Source organism: Aplysia californica, unplaced genomic scaffold (genome assembly GCF_000002075.1).
Source record: "Aplysia californica isolate F4 #8 unplaced genomic scaffold, AplCal3.0 scaffold00071, whole genome shotgun sequence".
NCBI lineage: Eukaryota > Metazoa > Mollusca > Gastropoda > Aplysiida > Aplysiidae > Aplysia > Aplysia californica.
This window is the reverse complement of record NW_004797341.1, coordinates 742,840-761,221: the sequence shown is the minus strand read 5'-3', so window position 1 is coordinate 761,221 and position 18,382 is coordinate 742,840. Positions and strand designations below refer to the sequence as shown.

Here is an 18,382-nt window from a genome sequence, read left to right as displayed (position 1 = left end):
CCCCCTCCGGAGGTGGTGCTACTGACTGAAGTGTCTTTATGCCATCCCAAAGGGGGGATATTAATATATTCTTATACTCAGTAGAACTGTAAATTGTAAATGGGCTGATTCATCAATGTCATGCTCATAACTGTGCCTGAACTGCAGCTTTTTTTTCCTAACCCTTACTATCGTCATTTTTTCTCTACTTCTTTTGTATGTTTGTCACACTCTTGTGACCCGTGCCTTGATAATCGAAAATGGCTTTGTGCTGTTGAAGCTAGAGAGGTGAACAGAGTAAGCCCGATTTCCTGTAAGGACTTCTCTGTTGACATCCACCCCTTGGCGCTCATATGACCTTATGTAGTTGTGAGTGCCGTAAAACCTCTACAAAACTAAAAAGCAGCTGACTTTCTGCCTTTCTATCGCAGGAAGAACCAGCCATGAAAAACACTGCTTACGACAGAGCTGCCGCTGACAAAGCACCAACAATAAACATAAAATCTGTGCACGACCATCTGTCACAGATGTGAAGAGCCATTCTTCTTCTTCTTATTATTATTTTTATAATTATCCGTCCGCCCGACTGTCTGTCTGCCTGTCTATCTATCTTTATACCATACTAGGAGTTGTTTTAGCATTGCACTTCCCGTAAAATAAATCCTTACATTTCACGTACAATATAGGCTGGCTTCGCTGATATCTCACGCGCGAAATATAAAAATTTGCATAAATTACTCCGCGCACTATATTCGCCTTCTAACCTTCTTAAGCAAAATTTACACTTGAATCATAAAATTCCTAGACCGTGCAATGTCATAGCAGCCACTTTTTCCCCCTTGTAAAAACTTCGCTACAAAGCATGCTCACCATAGGCACCCAAATGAAGTGCCAAACAACAGTCTCCAACTGTCCCTATGGTAGAGGGTAGGTACAACTCCCTACGTTGCCCTTAATTTTGTTCCAAACTGAGTCAAATGGTGCGCACCATCGTGAACCTGGATTACGTCAGAGTGCGGCAATGTATTTTAGTGCAACGCTAACTAGTCTATGCTAACCTAGCAAACGACTCCCAGCCTTTCGTTTGTTTTGATTGCAAAGTTTAAAATCAAAGTCATCTCTATTCTCACTACAACATGTCATATAAACGCAGTCTCTAAATTTTTCAACATTTGAATCGTACGTTTTCTGCTTGCTTTGCCTATGCTTGCGTTATTATAGTTTCTTTTGGGGTTTATTTCACGGAGAGAGGCATACGGATAACTTTGATTTTATTTTTTATTTTTTAATCCTCTGTTGCTATTAAGCGTTGAGGAAAGATGCAGTCTTCTATGGCAGGCCAGCTCCACAGCTCTTTCAGTTGTGATATTATGTTTTCTCCGAGTTTCCTTGACACCCTCGATCCACCTTTTGCGTGGCCTTCCTCTTCCTTTATAGCCTGAGTGCTTGGTGTTGTAGGTTCTCAAGGCCGGATGGCCAAGTGACATATGTAACAGGTGGCCAAACCATTTTTATTCTGTCTTTCTATGTAAAGCAGGCAGGACTCGACGCCAATAGTTGCTCTTACTTCTTCATTTCTCTGCCTGTCTCGTCTTGTGATGTTAAAGGTTTTGAAGAGACATTTCATTTCACATGCAGTGATTTTGTTTTCATGGGTTTTACTTAATGTCAAGGTCTGGCACTATAGCATAATGTTGGTATGAATATTGAGGTGATAAGCTGTCTCTTTGTGTCCATAGAGATGTTTGGATGAGATAGGAGGGGTGCGAGTTGGTAGGTGACAGTGTTGGCTTTTTGAGTTCGCATTTTATTTCTCTGTCTATGGATCAGTTTTAAGAAAAAGTACTGCCAAGATATTTAAACTTCTTCACCTGTTTCAGTTGTTTACTATTGACATAGATGTTCAGGGGGCTACTGTTCTGGCTCACTTTCATAACTTCTGTTTTTGATGTGCTTATTTTCATGCTAAATTTCTCGCAGCTGTTGTTCAGTTCGGAAGTGTGATTTTGGAGGCTTTGTTGGTTTGGATGAATAAGACATTGGTTGTCTGCGAAAAGAAGTTCATTTAAGCTTTCTGGGCTTTGGTCTGCCTCTTGCATCATAGTGTCCATATATATTATTTACCGGAGGGCACATAGAACGCATCCCTGTCATACTCCAGATCTTACTTTGGACCTGTCTGTATTGCCTTCCTTCATTCTAACGGAGCTTCTGCTGTTGGTGTATAGAGCTCTGACATTATCTAACATTTGTCCTCTGACACCATGTGTGTCTCGTTGCACGATTTATCCGCCGTCGGCTTGCTTGGCCAGTCACGGTTTCACCAACGCCCCTTTAGCCAGCAACATTTCGGGGTGACCCGGGTTGGCATTTACAGCTAGCGTAACATTATATGGATAACACAACATGTAAATTAGCGTGGTTAAAAAAAAAAGGAAAACAATCCAGATTTTTACCAATCCTGACTCGGACGTGCATGAAAATCCTGTTTTCATGTGAGACTCTTGAATGGATCCTCATGTCGAATTGGCTGGTCATTTGAACTTTGTTGGTTCGAATCTATTTCACCAGCTGATATCAGTATGGTATAAAAAAATTATTGCACTCATTATGGTGTTAGACCATGATTAATCCTACTAGTGAAATTGCCAGTTGAAATCACTCGTTGAAACTCATGATTATAACTTGACTTGTCAATTTCAGTCGTAGGATAAATCCTAATATAGGCCCTAACACCACAACTCATGTAATAAATTATTTATCTAGCTCAGCCTCAAAAGAAACAACACAACCACCAACCTCACTGTGGTCTATCTATCTATCTATCTATCTATCTATCTATCTGTCTATCGAACTATCTATCTATCTATCTATTTTTCTATCTATATATATATCGAACTATCTATCTATCGATCTGTCTATCGATCTGTCTATCGATCGATCTATCTATCTATCTATCTACCTTCTACCACCAACCTCACAGCGCGCCTTCACGTGCGTCTTCATAATGGCAACAGCTGCCTCCTTCGACGGATTCCCAGGAAGTGACAGCGACCTCGGGCGGGCTCCGTCCCCTCCGCTGCTCTGCTGCTGCTGCTGGTGCTGCGATCGTCGTCCCTTGCCACCGAGATGTGTGCCCGACTGCGTGCGCCGTGGTTTGGAGAAGGAGATTCCGTCAACACTGCTGCTGGCCGGCTGGGACCGTCTGGATATCTGGGTGAGGACCAGACGGAGAAATCTGCGCACCGTTAGTTTTTGGTTGCATTTTTGGTTGCATTTTTGGTTTTGTTTTGTTGTTTAATATGTTGTTGTTGTTGTTTTGTTTGTTTTGGGTTGGGTTTTGTGTGAGGGAGGGTGAGTTTTTTGGGGGGGTTTTTGGTAAATTTTTTTTTAGCTTTTTAGTTTTAGTAAGAGTTTTACGGCACTTGAACTTGCAACACAATAATGTCATATAAGTGCCGAAGAATAGATTATGTGTTACAAAGGAGTAACATACAAAAAAAAGAAGGAGGGGAGATAAGGACGACAGATGTTTGGTAGGAAAGAAGGAGCAAACCACACCAGAGCACCCGCCAACCACCTATAAAAGTTTTTACACAAGAGCACCCGCACTCGCTACTCAATAAAAAACATAAGGTCTTATAAGTGCCGGAGAGTAAAGGTCGTGTTACAAGAGCGTAACAAACACACACAAAAAAAGAGGGAGGAGAGATAAGGACGATAGATGTTTCTTTCCTAAGTAAGAGTTTTTATAGCATTTGCTGTACAAAAAGGTCATATGAGCGCCGAAGATTAGAGGTCGAGTTACAAGAGTGTAACATACACAAAAAAGAAAAAGGAGAGATAAGGACGACAGATGTATGTTTAATAGGAAAGAAGGAGCAAACCACGCCAGAGCACCCTCCAATCACTCTTGGACGCTGCAAAAATGTGTGTGCGAGGAATCAGAATTCACGACTGATATTGTCTCATAAATCTTGTATCAAGACTATAATTTGTATACCACATGCAATATAAAATGCACACAGAGATCAAATTTTAAGAAGTCTGTCAAAATCTGGACAATTTCAGATGATTGGATCTCTGAATTAATTTGCGTGTCCACATTTGTTGGGAAAATTTACATCATGACATAATAATCGGGGTAAAAGCAGGACATACGTATATACGGGAACCATAGAGGGATAAAATATGAGACAGTGTGGAGAAATCAGTCGCTCATCAAAATAATCAGAGTGAAGAAACGGGCATTTTTCCACAGGTTTGTGAATTTTAATCAAATTTTTGTTTTTTGGCTCAGCACCTTTCATGACCACTTCTGTGTGGATTTTACTGAAAAACGTTGATTAAAGACACAAAAAATGTAAATTTTCAGTTTCCACAGACTCTCAATTAAAGGAAATTACTCATCTTTAGTAGCCATTTTCTCACTAATTTTACCTCTGAAACCAGGTGACACCCACCTCCTTCATTCGCAAACATCTCGTCTTGCATTCAAGATAAATGGATATTTTTTTCATTAAAAGCAAGACTAATGAATAAGCTTTAGGATGATACCAATTACTCTACACGCCCCAAAATTGATGAGAGCCTGAATCCATTGCGTCGTGACACACAAATAGGACCTACCAGGGGCACCATTCTGATAGTTGGGGTTCAAAACCAGTACACTGGTATGAGAATTAACCTTCAATGATCGCGCGGGGTGGAAAAAACAAAACACACAGAGGGATAGTCATGTTTTAGTAAGAGAGGGGTTTTTTTTGTAAGTGTTTTACGGCGCTCTCAATTGCATAAGGTCAAATGAGCGCGTGGGATACATTAGGCCTATTTGGTAGTTTGGTAGGAATTAATTTTTTACTTTGCTCGGGTGGCAGCTGAAGCCTACTCTTATCGATTTTGTACCACCAAGGGATATTTAACCTGCGCAACTTGCACATGAGACCTCCGAAACTTTTTGCCCTTATCCGAGAAAGCTAGATGTTACATCTTACCTTCCTTAAGATCTGGGGTGTGGCTGAAAGGCAGCCGTGAGAAGGAGCCAAGGAATAGAAGCAGAAAAGCTGCAGAAAGAGCGAGGAGCCCAGAGGAGGGGGCAAAGGTGGGGGGACGGGGGTGCTGAAAGTGGAAAAGAAGGAAGATGACAGAACATGATTAGCGCAGAAAAGGAAGTGAAAGGAGAATTTTTTTTTTTTAAGAAGGAACATTTTCGTTGCTGTCTAGTAAGAGTTTTACAGCACTTGCAACACAATTAGGTTATGTAAGTGCCAAAGAAAAAAGGTGTTACAGGACAATAACAAACACAAAAAAGAAGGAGAGATAAGGATGATAGATGATTGATAGGAAAGAAGGAGCAAACCACACCACAGCACCCCCGCGCACAGATACACAGGAAGTCAAAAAGACAAACAGGCAGACGGACAGACGTACGGATGGACAGACAGACAGATGGACAGACAGACAGACAGACAGACAGACAGACAGACAGACAGACAGACAGACAGACAGACAGACAGGAGATGTGAAAACAGCCAAGGAAGTTAGACCAACCCGGACTTCAGTTTTGGTTTTATTCTTGAAAAAATTTTACAACACTTGCATCAGAATTGCGTCACGTAAGTGCCACAGATTAGGTGTTGCAAGGGAGAAACCCACAGAAAATAAGGAGGAGAGAAGAACAGGGATGACGGTTGTTTGTTTGTAAAACCTCTGTTTTACAGCACTCGCAACTGCATAGGGTCATATGAGCGCCAAGGGGTGGATGTCAACAGAGAAGTCCTTCAAGGAATCAGACTTATTCTGCTCACCTCTCTAGCTTCAACAGCACAAAGTTTGCTTCAACTATCAAGGCACACCGGAAATAGCAGGTCACAAGAGTGTGACAAATATACAAAAGAAGTAGAGGAAAAATGATGATAGTAAGGATTAGGAAAGAAAAAGCAGCAGTTCCCTGTTGCAGTTCAGGTACAGTTGTGAGCATGACATTGATGAATCAGCCTATTTACAATTATAATTTTACTGTGCATAAGAACATGGTTAATGTCCCCCCTTTGGGAATGGCCTAAAGACACTTCAGTCAGTAGCACCGCCCCGGGGGGGTGATTATGATTGTTTGACAGGAAAGGAGCAATCCACACCAGAGCACCTAGTAACTACCGAGGATTAACCCGAGCTGAGTGGGAAAGAACATCCCAAAAGCAAAGAGTTAGACCAACCAAAAACATACCGAAACATTTTAGTTAGTAAAGAGAATACTACAATTTTATTGTATAACTAAAATACAAAGAAATAACAGAGAAACACAAGGGTGGGTGTAATTTTTAAAAAGAGACAAGGCTGGAAGTTTTTCAAAAACAAATTTTTGAGAATTTTTCTCGCGATAATATTATTAAAAACTTCTTTAAAATTTCTAGTGAGCACATGTCCATGTACTTCAAACACTTAAACTTTAACTTTAACAGAAGATAATTAAAATCAAAATGTTAATGAGGGGAATGCTTTTAATGTGACATGCAAAATTATAATCCTGCATCTTTACAAAAATTGTTACTACAGCTCATGAAAGATCACTAGTTTAATCATGAGGTAAACGTCAAAGCCAGAAAGTGAAACAACTGCTGTTACTACTGGTAGTTTAAATAAAGATAAAAATTTTAATTTAAAAAAACAAACACCCAATTCATCAAAAACAAATGCACTACGTAAAACAAGAATAACAGCAGAACTTGAAATAAACAAACAAAAATGAATTCACACGAAGGAACGAAACAATGAAAATGAGTTAGCCTTAGGTTAGTTCAAGCCACTCAGAGTAGATCTACAAAGATACACCATTGCCAATAGCACATTACAAACACACAAATCAAAGCAACTGTCTATTCTTTAAAAAATATTAAATTTAAAATTTACAAATGGTGTCAAAAATGAATTCACACAAAGGAGTGGAACAATGAAAATGAGTTAGTTTTAGTTCCGCTCAAGCTACTCCGAGTACAAAGATACACCAGTGCCAATGCACACAAAGGCAAACTATAGCAACTGTCTCTTCTTTACAAAAAAAAAATTAATTAAAAATCGAAAAATATACGGCGTCAAAAATTAATTCACAGAAAAGAACGAATCAATAAAAATGAGTTAGTTTTAGTTCAGTTCAAGCTACTCAGCATACAAAGATACACCAGTGCCAAAAGCACAAAAACACAAATCCTAACAAATGACTGTCTCCGTTTTTTCCCTAAGAGTTTTACGGCATTTGCAACACAATAAAGTGATATAAGTGCCGAAGATTAGGTGTGTTACAAGGGAGTAACAAACACAAAATAAAGGAGAGATAAGGACGATAGATGTTTGATAGGAAAGAAGGAGCAAACCACACCAGAGCACCCTCCAACCACCCACTGACTGTCTCCTCTTAAAAAAACAAAAACAAAACAAAACAAAAACAAAAACAAAAACAGTGCCAGCATCCTCTAGGCGTGAGTAAGAAATGAGCTGGTGCTTTGCTCGTGCATTGATCGCAGGCACATCCTGGAAACACTGTCAAGTTCAGTTTAACGTTATACAAACTGCTTCCTGCTTCTGTTTTCATCATTTAGTTTGTTCGCTTGTAGTGTTTTTTGGAAGGTCTTTTTGTTGTTGGTTTGTGGGAGGGGGGGGGGGATGCTTTTGGGTTTGACTTTTTCTTTTCTTTTTTTTTTTTTTTTTGTTTGTTGCAAAATACGCAAATGAGCTAGATCTCTACTGGGGGGGAAAAATGTTCTCTATTTGTGGCAGAATGCAATGGGGTGCCCACTGGTTTTTGTACAATGGTCCAAAACTTTCCATAACTGGGAATGTAAACTTTGTTCAAATTCATATAAACTACTCACGTATACACTTTTAGTTTAGTAAGAGTTTTACGGCCCTTGAAACACAACTGGGTCACATAAGTGCTGAAGATTAGAAGTGTTTACAAGAGAATAACATACCAAGAAAAGAAGGAGAGATACGGACAATAGATGTTTGATTGATAGGAAGAAGAGCAAGCCAGCCACACAAGAGCTCCCTCCAACCATCCACTCACAGTTTTGCTCATCACAATATTTTGATTTGATTCTGGGGAAATCTATTTATAGAATCAAATCAAATTCCGACCTTTTGCAGGCCATGACAGAGAACTTTCACTATAACTACAATATATACGACGTTTAGAGCAAAGAGAAGCATGTCTTGTTTGGTATCATTTTGGTTTTTGTTTTAGTAAGTTTTAAGGAACTTGCAACACAATAAGGTTATATATGTGCCGAAGATTAGATGTGTTAAAAGAGAGTAACAAACACAAAAATAGAAGGAGATGTGATTAGAAGAAAGATGTTTGATGGGAAAGAAGGAGCAGACCACACCAGAGCACCCGCCTACCATCCACGGTATCATTATGGTTAGAGTATTGCGGCATTTGGAACACAAACAGGTCATAATTTATTTTGTGAAAGTCCGTCACTTTGGCCGCCTAAAACTTCCGAACCACTTAATTTTTTAATTTGACCAAATTAATAGTGGTTCAGAATCATTTAATGGGTGCACAGTTTTCTTGAGGAGCCTGAAGTCACTGTGGTTTAATTTTCAATTTTTCATTAGTTTCGTTAGATCTATTCTTGGGAAAGTCAGTCTTCTAAAACGCCATTGTAAACAAGTGAGGTTTCCGTTCACTAACCTTGCACACGATTCCACATCTTTGAAATTCTGGAGTGTACAACCACGAAAGCGGAAAAGAGAATCAATCTATACATCTATTATATACTTGGCAACTTGGACACACATGTGTCACTTTTCCCATAAAACTACGACAGCTGCAGAGTTGACAGTTTGCAAGTACTTGCAAAAAGATAGATAGGTCCCCATGACGGAGTCCGAATTTCTATTTAATAATTTCCTGAATTTAGACAAATATATTTGACAAAAAGGTCCCGTCCTTCTTTGGCCTTTGTGATTATTCCACTGAGAAACAAAACAAATCTGCGTAGCTGCCCTTCACAAAGGAAGTGTGGAAGTTATATTTAGCGAGGCCCATTTTGTATTGAGAGTATAGATTATAGACCTTCTAAATTTTTAGATCTCTCAAGATTTATTGCTCAATTCCAGTAGAGAGTAAAATCATAGTAGGCCAATGACTTTCAATTGATGCTAATGCACCAATTAATCCTTTCTTCAAAAGGGAGCCCAGCTAGTATAATAATAGAAGGAGAGGAGTTAAGGACAACAGATGTTGACAGGAAGGAAGGAGCAAACTACGCTAGAGCATCCGCCAAACACCCACTAAAGCACACCGATACCATGACGACCAATGAGAGAGAAGGGAAAGGAGGGCAAAAGATAGCAGTGGCGTCGCGTGGGTTGCAGACAAGGTGGTGCATAATTGGAAAGTGAGCATATGGGCAATAGGCTTAGTAGCTACTAGATATATAAGATTTCCAGAGGAAGTCAATTAGAATCTGCAGGATATCCTGTAATCTACATCTATCGATATTTACAACTGTTTCTAGATGAGACCACATAAAAGCTGCAATAAAGTGAAACAATACTAACAGCTCACTAAGCTGACAATCTGAGAAGATTTAAAGATTTCTAATTACTTTGTGCAGCATCAGGACTTGCTACACAATAGAGGGAGACAACACTTTCGATACCCATTCTTCATTGAGTTACCGTAGACTACTAGGTGTCTAGTGTAGTTGATAGGCCCGCGGAAACTTGGATCAAATTTTTAGCTTGTGGCGCTGCCAAGAGCAGTTTCATGCACCTTTCTTCTTGTGCGGGCAGAACGATGCCTATATTTCTCTACAGTGACAAAAATAACTTTGGTGAAAAGATTTTGCTTGCTCCCAGCAGACACTACCGCAAGCGGTGAGACGAGCATAAACCATCCTCGCCGTCTGTCTCTTCACTGGCGCAGATAGCGGGAGACGTATCGCAAGGATGTTGTAGGCCTTATGTAGATCTAAAGCACTGACTGGTTTAGAACAATTAGAAAAAGGGGGGTGGGGGTGTGAAGGCAGGGTTAGGTGGAGCGCTTGCACCAATGACGCCCCGCAACTGAAAGATAGAAAGAAACAAAAGAGGGGAAGAAGCGAAGCTGGACCTCTCCTGGGGCCATAAACTCAAGATGTCACTGCGCAAGTCAAAATAATAAATGAGCTAGATCTCTGCTCAAGAAAATAAAAGGTTCTCTATTCAATTTGTCTCAGAATGCCTTTTGTTTGGTTTTGGTAAGTTTTTACAGTAACTGCAACACAAATAGGTCTGGGGGTTTGTTTGTTGTTGTTTATTTGGGGTTTTTTTTTCGAAGTGACTATTTCTCCGAACGTTCGGAGAAATAGTGCCGATCTTTATTTCTCCGAACGGTTTTCGGCTTCCGGTCTCGTGATTTTTTGCCTATTTATTGCGAGAGTTCGGCGCCAACTTTCATTCTGCCTCTGGTCTGGGAAGGAACACGTACCGCATGGCAAGCCCGCCTACAGACAACCTTCAGTAACACCCACCACACACCCACCACCATCATGCACATGTACACACACTAACTAAACATAACTAGTGGGCAACTTTTGAACGTATGACGAGCTGAACTGTGGATGGAGAGACAGTGTGAGTGAAAGAGCGGGTGAAAGGAAGAATGTGCGAGTGTATCCACAGGCGACAGCAACTACAAGACGACGACACTGACCACCCCTGGCCTGGTCCACAGCTCACGAACAAAAGGAATGCAGCTCAGGCGGTGTTTTGCCTATATTATTGTCCATGGTTCGCAGGGAACAAGTGAGATTTTCTTTGTGTGTGCCTGGAGGGATGGGGTGGGGTATGAAAGTCATGCGGACGGGGATGAGCCGCGGGAGAGAACATGGGAATTGAATGAAAGAGTGAAACTGAAAGAGACGAATGACTCATGAGTCCTGGAGTGAATGGATCCTGTGTTTCTATTTTTGTATACTTTGAACTGTTACTGAATAAAGGCTGAAATAAAGCCCGAAAAACAAACAAACACACACACACACTCCTCACTCTCCACTTACTACCACACACAGACACACTCAAACACTCACACATACATACACACACACACACACACACACAGGAGCAAATTTTTGGGTCTATATCTATTTCAATTTTCAACAGCTAGTCTAGATGAGATTTTTAGATGAGTGTAAAAACGTGAAAAAGAAAGGTTTCACAACAGAAAGAAATCAAAATTAGAACAGCCCATAAACAACAACAAACATTAACAAATAAGGGCGTGTGTCCACCTGTCCGAAGAAGATTGGCAGTTTTAACCCTAAATGTGCGTAATTTTAAAAAAAGTACAGGATATTACATGTAAATTATGGAATCACACACATTAAGGGGCTTGCCAGTGTCAGTACATTGGTCGCAGCAGTGACAAACGCAGATGCCAGTTCTATGTGTCGTTATCAATAACCCTCCGTAGATCTAGATCTAGACAGCACACGAGTGAACACAACACATTACGTTTAAAAGCAGCACCTTTCATAGGCAACACGTCATATCTATAGCGAAAAACTGTTTGGAATTGTAGCATTTCTTTATATAAATATTTACGGCGGACATTTTTTGGACCGATTGAACCATATTGTATACGAACAATCTTTGGTAGGCCCATACTATAATTATAGATCTATATAATATCCGAAATTTTGGGGAAAGGATGATATTTCAGAGTGTTCGGAGAAATAGTGCCCAACTTTATTTTCCTGAATGTTCGGAGAAATAGTGCCCAGCTTTATTTTCCCGAACGTTCGGAGAAATAGTGCCGGCCTTTTTTTTTGGGGGGGGGGGGGTTGTTTTGTTTTAGTAGAGGTTTTATGGCGCTCGTGACTGCATAAGGCCATATGAGCGCCAAGGGGTGGATGTCAACAGAAAAGTCCTTACAGGGAATCAGGCTTACTCTGCTCATACAAGTTTTGAATACTTAGGGTGTTACAAGAAAAAAACATTCTAAAAAAAGAAGGAAGAGAGATACAGACAACAATTTTTTTTATTATTTTTTTTTGGGGGGGGTTGTTTGTTTGTTTTAGTAAAGGTTTTACGGCGCTCGCAACTGCATAAGGTCACATGAGCGCCAGAAGGTTAGAGCTGTTACAAGAGAGTAACAAACATAAAAAAAGAAGCAGGGGAGATGAGGACGATAGATGTTTGATAGGAAAGAAGAAGCAAACCACACCAGAGCACTCGCCAACCAACCACTTTTTTTTGGGGGGGGGGGGGAGTGTTCTAATTACGACGCTCGCAACTGCATAAGGTCATATGAGCGTTCGGGAGGCATTAAATTTCAAACTTAAACATCTTCAGTTGGTAGGAAATTTTGAATTTTGCCCGGGTGGCGGTCGAAGCCTATTCTTATCGATGTTGGACCACCAATGGATCTTTAACGCGCGCAACATGCGCACAGGACCTTCGTCCGAGAAAGCTAGGTGTAGATCTTTCCTACCATAAGATCAGGGGTGTGGTTGAAAGACAGCAGTAAGAAGAAGCCAAGGAATAGCAGTAGAAAGGCTGCAGAAAGAGTCAGGAGCCAAGAGGAGGGGGGAACGGAGGTGAGGGGGTGGGGGCAGAAAGTAGAGAGCAGGAAAGGAAGTGAAAGGAGAGCAATTTTTTAAGAGAAGAAAAATTTCCGCTGCTACAGGATTCGAACCCAGGACCCATTAAATGAGAGGAGAACACTTTAACTTCCAGACCACGGGAGCCCCCAACAGGTGTTTTATAGGGAAAAAGGAGCAAACCACACCATTTAATATACATATTTATGGTATTTAACATTCAGTCGCACTTGTCCAAAATGATCAGATGAGAAAAGTGGTCGTCTTAGATGGGTGGCACGCAATTTCGTGCTGATCAGATGAAAAAGAAGAAATAATCACAAAATATTCCCTTCTAGAGTCCCACCTGGAGGTGGTCGGTGGTCACAAGCAAAAAGAGGGAGGGGGGAAGGGGAGATTTGGGATTTATAGTAATTAGATTAGTTTTAGAGTTTTAGTAAGAGTTTTACAGCATTTGCAACACAAGGTCATAAGAGTGCCAAAGATTAGAGGTGTTACAAGTACAAGAGAGTAACAAACACAAAAAAGAAGGAGGGGAGATAAAGACAATATATGCTTGACAGGAAAGAAGAAGCAAACCACACCAGAGCATCCGCCAACCACCCACTTATATTAATCAACGATAAACAAGCTTCCACTAGCCCCACACTCCTTCGGGAAAATAAAGACAAGGGCCTATTTATCAGCAAAATCCATGGTTCAATAGTGTCATTTCTGAAGCACTAAAAAGGCAACATGGAGTCACCCCCACCCCTCCCCCCAAACAAAAAGGGTACTAACGATCTTTTAAAAATGTGTCTTGTTATGTAAGTTTATGAACTATATCTCTAAGCAAAAGATACGATAAGGTAGATAAGGTAAGATAAAAATATGATAAGATAAGATTAAGGTAAATATTTATTGTTCAGATACTGAAACATTAGCTTGGTGTTTCACCTTGTGTTTCACCACGTACACACACACACACACACACACACACACACACTCACACACACACACTCACACACACACACACACACACATACACACACAAACGCACGCATGCGTATGCACATACCCATATACACACACTCTCTCTCACACATCCTCTTCTCTACACACATCTGTGCATATATAACATAACATTTAATGCAACAGTACGCTTGCATTCACAAACAGGCTCACAGTCCCATGCTTAATATTTATAAAAATGAACAATAATTGTTAACATTACCTCACTTAGGCTCTTCCCGTGTAAATTTACGGGACGCCCCGCCGGCCCAATCCCGTGTATTTACGGGATGTGCTTTATCGATCGATATCTCCGGCGTTTTTCGGTTACAAGCAACAGGAAACGGCGAGTCAACACTTACTGTATCCCCCTTGCAGTTGACCCCTTGTTCCGTTTCGTTAAAAATTTGGGGAAGTTATGTCGATACTTTTTTTAGCTGTAACAGACTAAGTCAGTCACCCCTGCATTGCGGATAAATGATTTTATGATAAATTGGGCGCAAAAAAATGCATAACCCCTAAACATTGCCACAAAATATTGATTTTTAAAAAAATATTTGGACAAATTAGATACAATTATCTTTTTCTTTAAGAGCATTTCTTTCTTTCTCTTGTTACATTTGTAAAAATCATGATGACAACTTTCACAGTCTTTTGTGGTTAACGCTTCAATATACTCCAAAAGTGTCAGGCTGCAATGGTTGTTGGGTGAAAAATAGCTCAGGCTCAAATGAGTTAAGTGTTAAGCTAGACATCTTCAGTATTCTGATTACAACCCATCATAAATTAGAAAGCACAAAGAAGAGACCAATTGTCAACATATGAACATCACACATAAGGAGATATGACGCATTGTGTATTTTTATACTCTTATCAACTTATCAGTTAGCAACAACACACTTGAATTTCTATTTTCACATTTCGTCAAGAGGGCACTTAAATTAAGTGACAGGGTCATCTACTTCAAAAGTTTCCCTTCTGAAGATATAATAATAACTGACACAACGCTACAAAGTTGAATATAACCTCGATAAAAAAATAGCTCGCTCATAGTCGGGTGTTTGACTTTCTGTTTTGGTCCTACTCACCAGATTGCAAAGGGAAACTGTTGGAAAACACGTGAAGAAATGTTTCGGTGCAGAGGATAGGGAAGGGGAGAGATATGAGAGGGAGGAGGGGGCTGATATTTCTCCAAAGAGGTTACCTATACATACATGTATTATATTTGTGAAAGTTCGTCACTTTCGCCGCCTAAAACTGCCGAACCACTGAACTTTCGAATTTGACAAAATTAATGGTGGTTCAGAATCATTTAAAGGGTCACACACCTTGTCCACATCTTGTCCACAGTGTTGGGGTCACTACAGTCGGAACATGTCGATCCTGCTCTCCCCCCTCCCCCCCCCTCTTCAGGATCCATCCCAGAGTCTGTCAATTTATATATATAAGTCCCCATCATAATCTGGTTAGAGATCCGTCGGACTGGTCCGCACTATGGCTGTGTTTCCCTTCTCCTCTTTGGATCCCCCTCTCCTTCAATCTACCTAGGGTGTGGGAACCGTTATCTTCCCTATTCTTCTTCAAATTTTCCCTTACAGTACAGTTACAGCGGTTAGGACAGTTGGTGGGTCCAGTGTCAAATTCCCTCCCACTTTTGCTTCTCCAGCCAGCTTGTCTACTCTCTCGTTGCCGGTTACTCCCCCCCCCCCCCCCCCCGGGGGGGCTCTCGTGGCCTAGAGGTTAAGTGTTGTCATTCAAAGGTCCCGGGTTCGAATCTGGGTAGTGACCGAAACATTTTCTTCTCTAAATTTGTCTCCTTTCACCTCCTTTCCTGCTCTCTAGCAATGTTCTGTTGTCTGCTTTCGTCTCCTCTTTCTGCCCCCACTGCCTCATCTCCTTTGCCCCCCCCCCCTCCTCTGGGCTCCTGATTCTTTCTACAGCCTTTCTACTGCTACCCCTAGGCTTCTTCTTACAGCTGTCTTTCAGCCACACCCCTGATCTTCTGGTAAGAAAGATCTACACCTAGCCTTCTCGGACAAGGGCGAAAAATCTCGGAGGGTCCGTGTACAAGTTGCGCACGTTAAAGATCCCTTGGTAGTCTAAAATCGATATGGGTACGCTTCGGCCGCCACCCGAGCAAAATTCAAAATTTCCTACCAACTGAAAAAGTTTAATGTGTCCCGCGCGCTCATATGACCTTATGCAGTTGCGAGCGCCGTAAAACACTTACAAAAAAACAAAACAAAAAAAACCCCAAAAAAAGCCGGTTACCCCTGCGTGGCACCTATCATTATTACCATCACAACAATAGGCTACCGCAGTAAAAATGATTCACCCTGAAGCCTCTGGTTCACACGTGCACACAGAACAACGCACATTATTTAGATATGTTCGTCTGTTTGTTTGATTGAATAAAGAGAAGCACATCGACACAATAATGGCCATTTTAGGTGCTGAGGAAAAAGTAAGGCAGACAGACAGACAGAGATAAAACAGAAGGTAAAGAAATAGGAGATACCAGTGGCGTCCTCCAACCACCCGCTGGTCTGGGATATGAAAACAAACAAATAAAGACCAGAGAAGAGAGAAAATTTTGATAACAGAAAAGGGAAAACGAAAGTGTAGACTGTGTTGATAACAGGGGAAAACGACAGTGTAGACTGTGTTGATAACAGAAATGGGAAAACGGCAGTGTAAACTGTGCGGTTAGAAGGAGGGGGGGGGGGGTAGGCCTGAAGATACCAGAACCAAAGATTCTCTACTACCAGGAATCTTTGCCGGAACTAACGCGAAAACGGGGTGCCCACTACGAGCACACTACTGTTTTCCGTTTCAGATGACCGAGTTGGGAGATCGGCCCGGTCCAGCCGTATTGGGCACCCCGTATTAGGTTTATTTTTGGATGCCTTCGCTTGGCCAGAAACTATATATATATTAAGAGGCGGGACCGCCGAGTTCAAAAGTCCAGGCTGTCGCTATTTGTTGAGGGGTTGGGGGGGGGGGTTGCTTTTTAAAATAAAGACTACGATTACCGTCCACAAATGAAAATGTGTTTCCTCTCATAGTGAAAAGAGAGAGGTAGGGGAGTTGCAGTGCAAACTCTCTCTCTCTCTCTCTCTCTCTCTCTCTCTCTCTCTCTCTCTCTCTCTCTCTCTCTCTCTCTCTCTCTCTCTCTCTCTCTCTCTCTCTCTCTCTCTCTCTCTCTCTCTCTCTCTCTCTCTCTCTCTCTCTCTCTCTCTCTCTCTCTCTCTCAGGTTATTACCGGGAGACGAAAAAAAACCAACAATCGGGTATTCGGGTTTTTAGGCGGACGAGGTTCTTAAGCAGATGTCAAGAGGCACAACTCAGCTCCTACCAGTTGACTCCCCTTATTTATTCAATAATAAAAACAATAACCCGTAGCGACACGGATGCCCAAAGGAAAATGCAGAGGTTTACTTTGAAAACCGTGAGAACCAGAGGCTTTGGGGTGAATAATTTTCACTGAGCGGTATTGTGTTACGATGGTGATGACAGGGTGATGAAACACCACTGCCATCACAATGCCGCATAACTGAAGAGCAACGCTGCTTACGTCAAGGGATAGAATGACCGTGAATGGGCCGGGGTTTTTGAGGAGACAAATTGGAACACTTTGTTGACAGCGCAAGAGGAGCCTGTGAACGTACCAGTCAAAAAGCACTCTTTGCAATTCACCCATTCGACAGAGATCTTGTGTAGGCCTAAATATACGCACAATAGACAAGTGATTTAAGTGTCCACCAAATATGGAAATTTGAGTGGCCCCATCTCTACGTCAAACCTCTCCCCCTTTCACCCTTTGGTTTAGTTTTAGTAAGAGATTTACGGCACCCACAACACAGTATAAATGCAGAGGAGTTTGTGAAATAGCGATATGGTATAGTTTAACGTCCTTATCAACACTATTGATTTATTTACGAGGAGGGACCTCCGAGTTAAACGTCCATCTCCGAAAGGACCGAGGAAACTCATGTTAAGTGCCTTTTCCAAGGACACAACGCCGGACTGAACAGAGGCTCGAACCCTCGAAACTGCAATTTCACGATTACGGGTCCGATAGCCTAACCACTAGGCCACCGAACCCACGCAGTAGAGGTTGTGTTACAAGAGAGTAAAAAGCACACCAAAAAAAAAAGGAAAATGAAAAGGAGAGATCAGGATGATAGTTTTTTTATATAGGAAAAAAGTAGCAAAACAGACCAGAGCCCCCGCCAACCACGCAAAGTATAGAAGAGCAACTTAGACAAATGTATTGCTCCGAGTTTAGGCCGGGTTCTTGGGTGGATTTCTATTTTCTGACGGGTTCTTACAGGCATGCAATTTCTATAGAGAAATAACAATGTTACATGGTAAGTTTGGGTTACCAGGTTCTTACTCAGCGTAGACAACTCTCTCTCTCTCTCTCTCTCTCTCTCTCTCTCTCTCTCTCTCTCTCTCTCTCTCTCCATATCTCTATCTCTATCTCTCTCTTTAAATATAAAAACACGCAGTGATGTTTACGACTGTAATGTTCTGCCTGGGTGCTTACATAAACACACTATATCACGTAGAAATGTGTTGAGAGAGAAGACATATTGCTTTAATTATGCCATTCTTACTATAACCCAGGAAGAATTGGGAGCTTGTGTTTTAGTTCGTTAGTTGTTTTTTGTTTTGTTTTTGTTTTGTGTGGGGGGTTTTTTGTATGGATTTTTTTATTTGTTAGTTTTTGTTGTTTGTTAGTTGCTTTATTTTTGTTTGTTGTTTTTGTTTTGTTTTTTTGGGGGGAGGTTGTTTGTAATTTTGTTGTTTTGTTGTTTTTTCTT

At 41.2% G+C, this 18,382-nt stretch overlaps 1 protein-coding gene across 3 annotated transcripts in view; it reads right to left on the bottom strand.

Moving 5' to 3' along the window:
• LOC101855776 (ADP-ribose pyrophosphatase, mitochondrial) overlaps window positions 1-18,382 on the bottom strand; it is a 46,098-nt gene that overhangs the window by 9,050 nt on the left and 18,666 nt on the right. For 2 of the 3 annotated variants that reach the window (XM_005093865.3, XM_005093864.3), the window contains one exon: window positions 2,956-3,192. In XM_005093865.3, the coding sequence (XP_005093922.1) occupies window positions 2,956-2,985 (30 nt within the window). In that variant the 5' untranslated portion in view covers window positions 2,986-3,192. Of the gene's footprint in view, window positions 1-2,955; window positions 3,218-18,382 lie in introns of all 3 variants that reach the window. The other variant, XM_035968623.1, reaches the window with a different exon arrangement.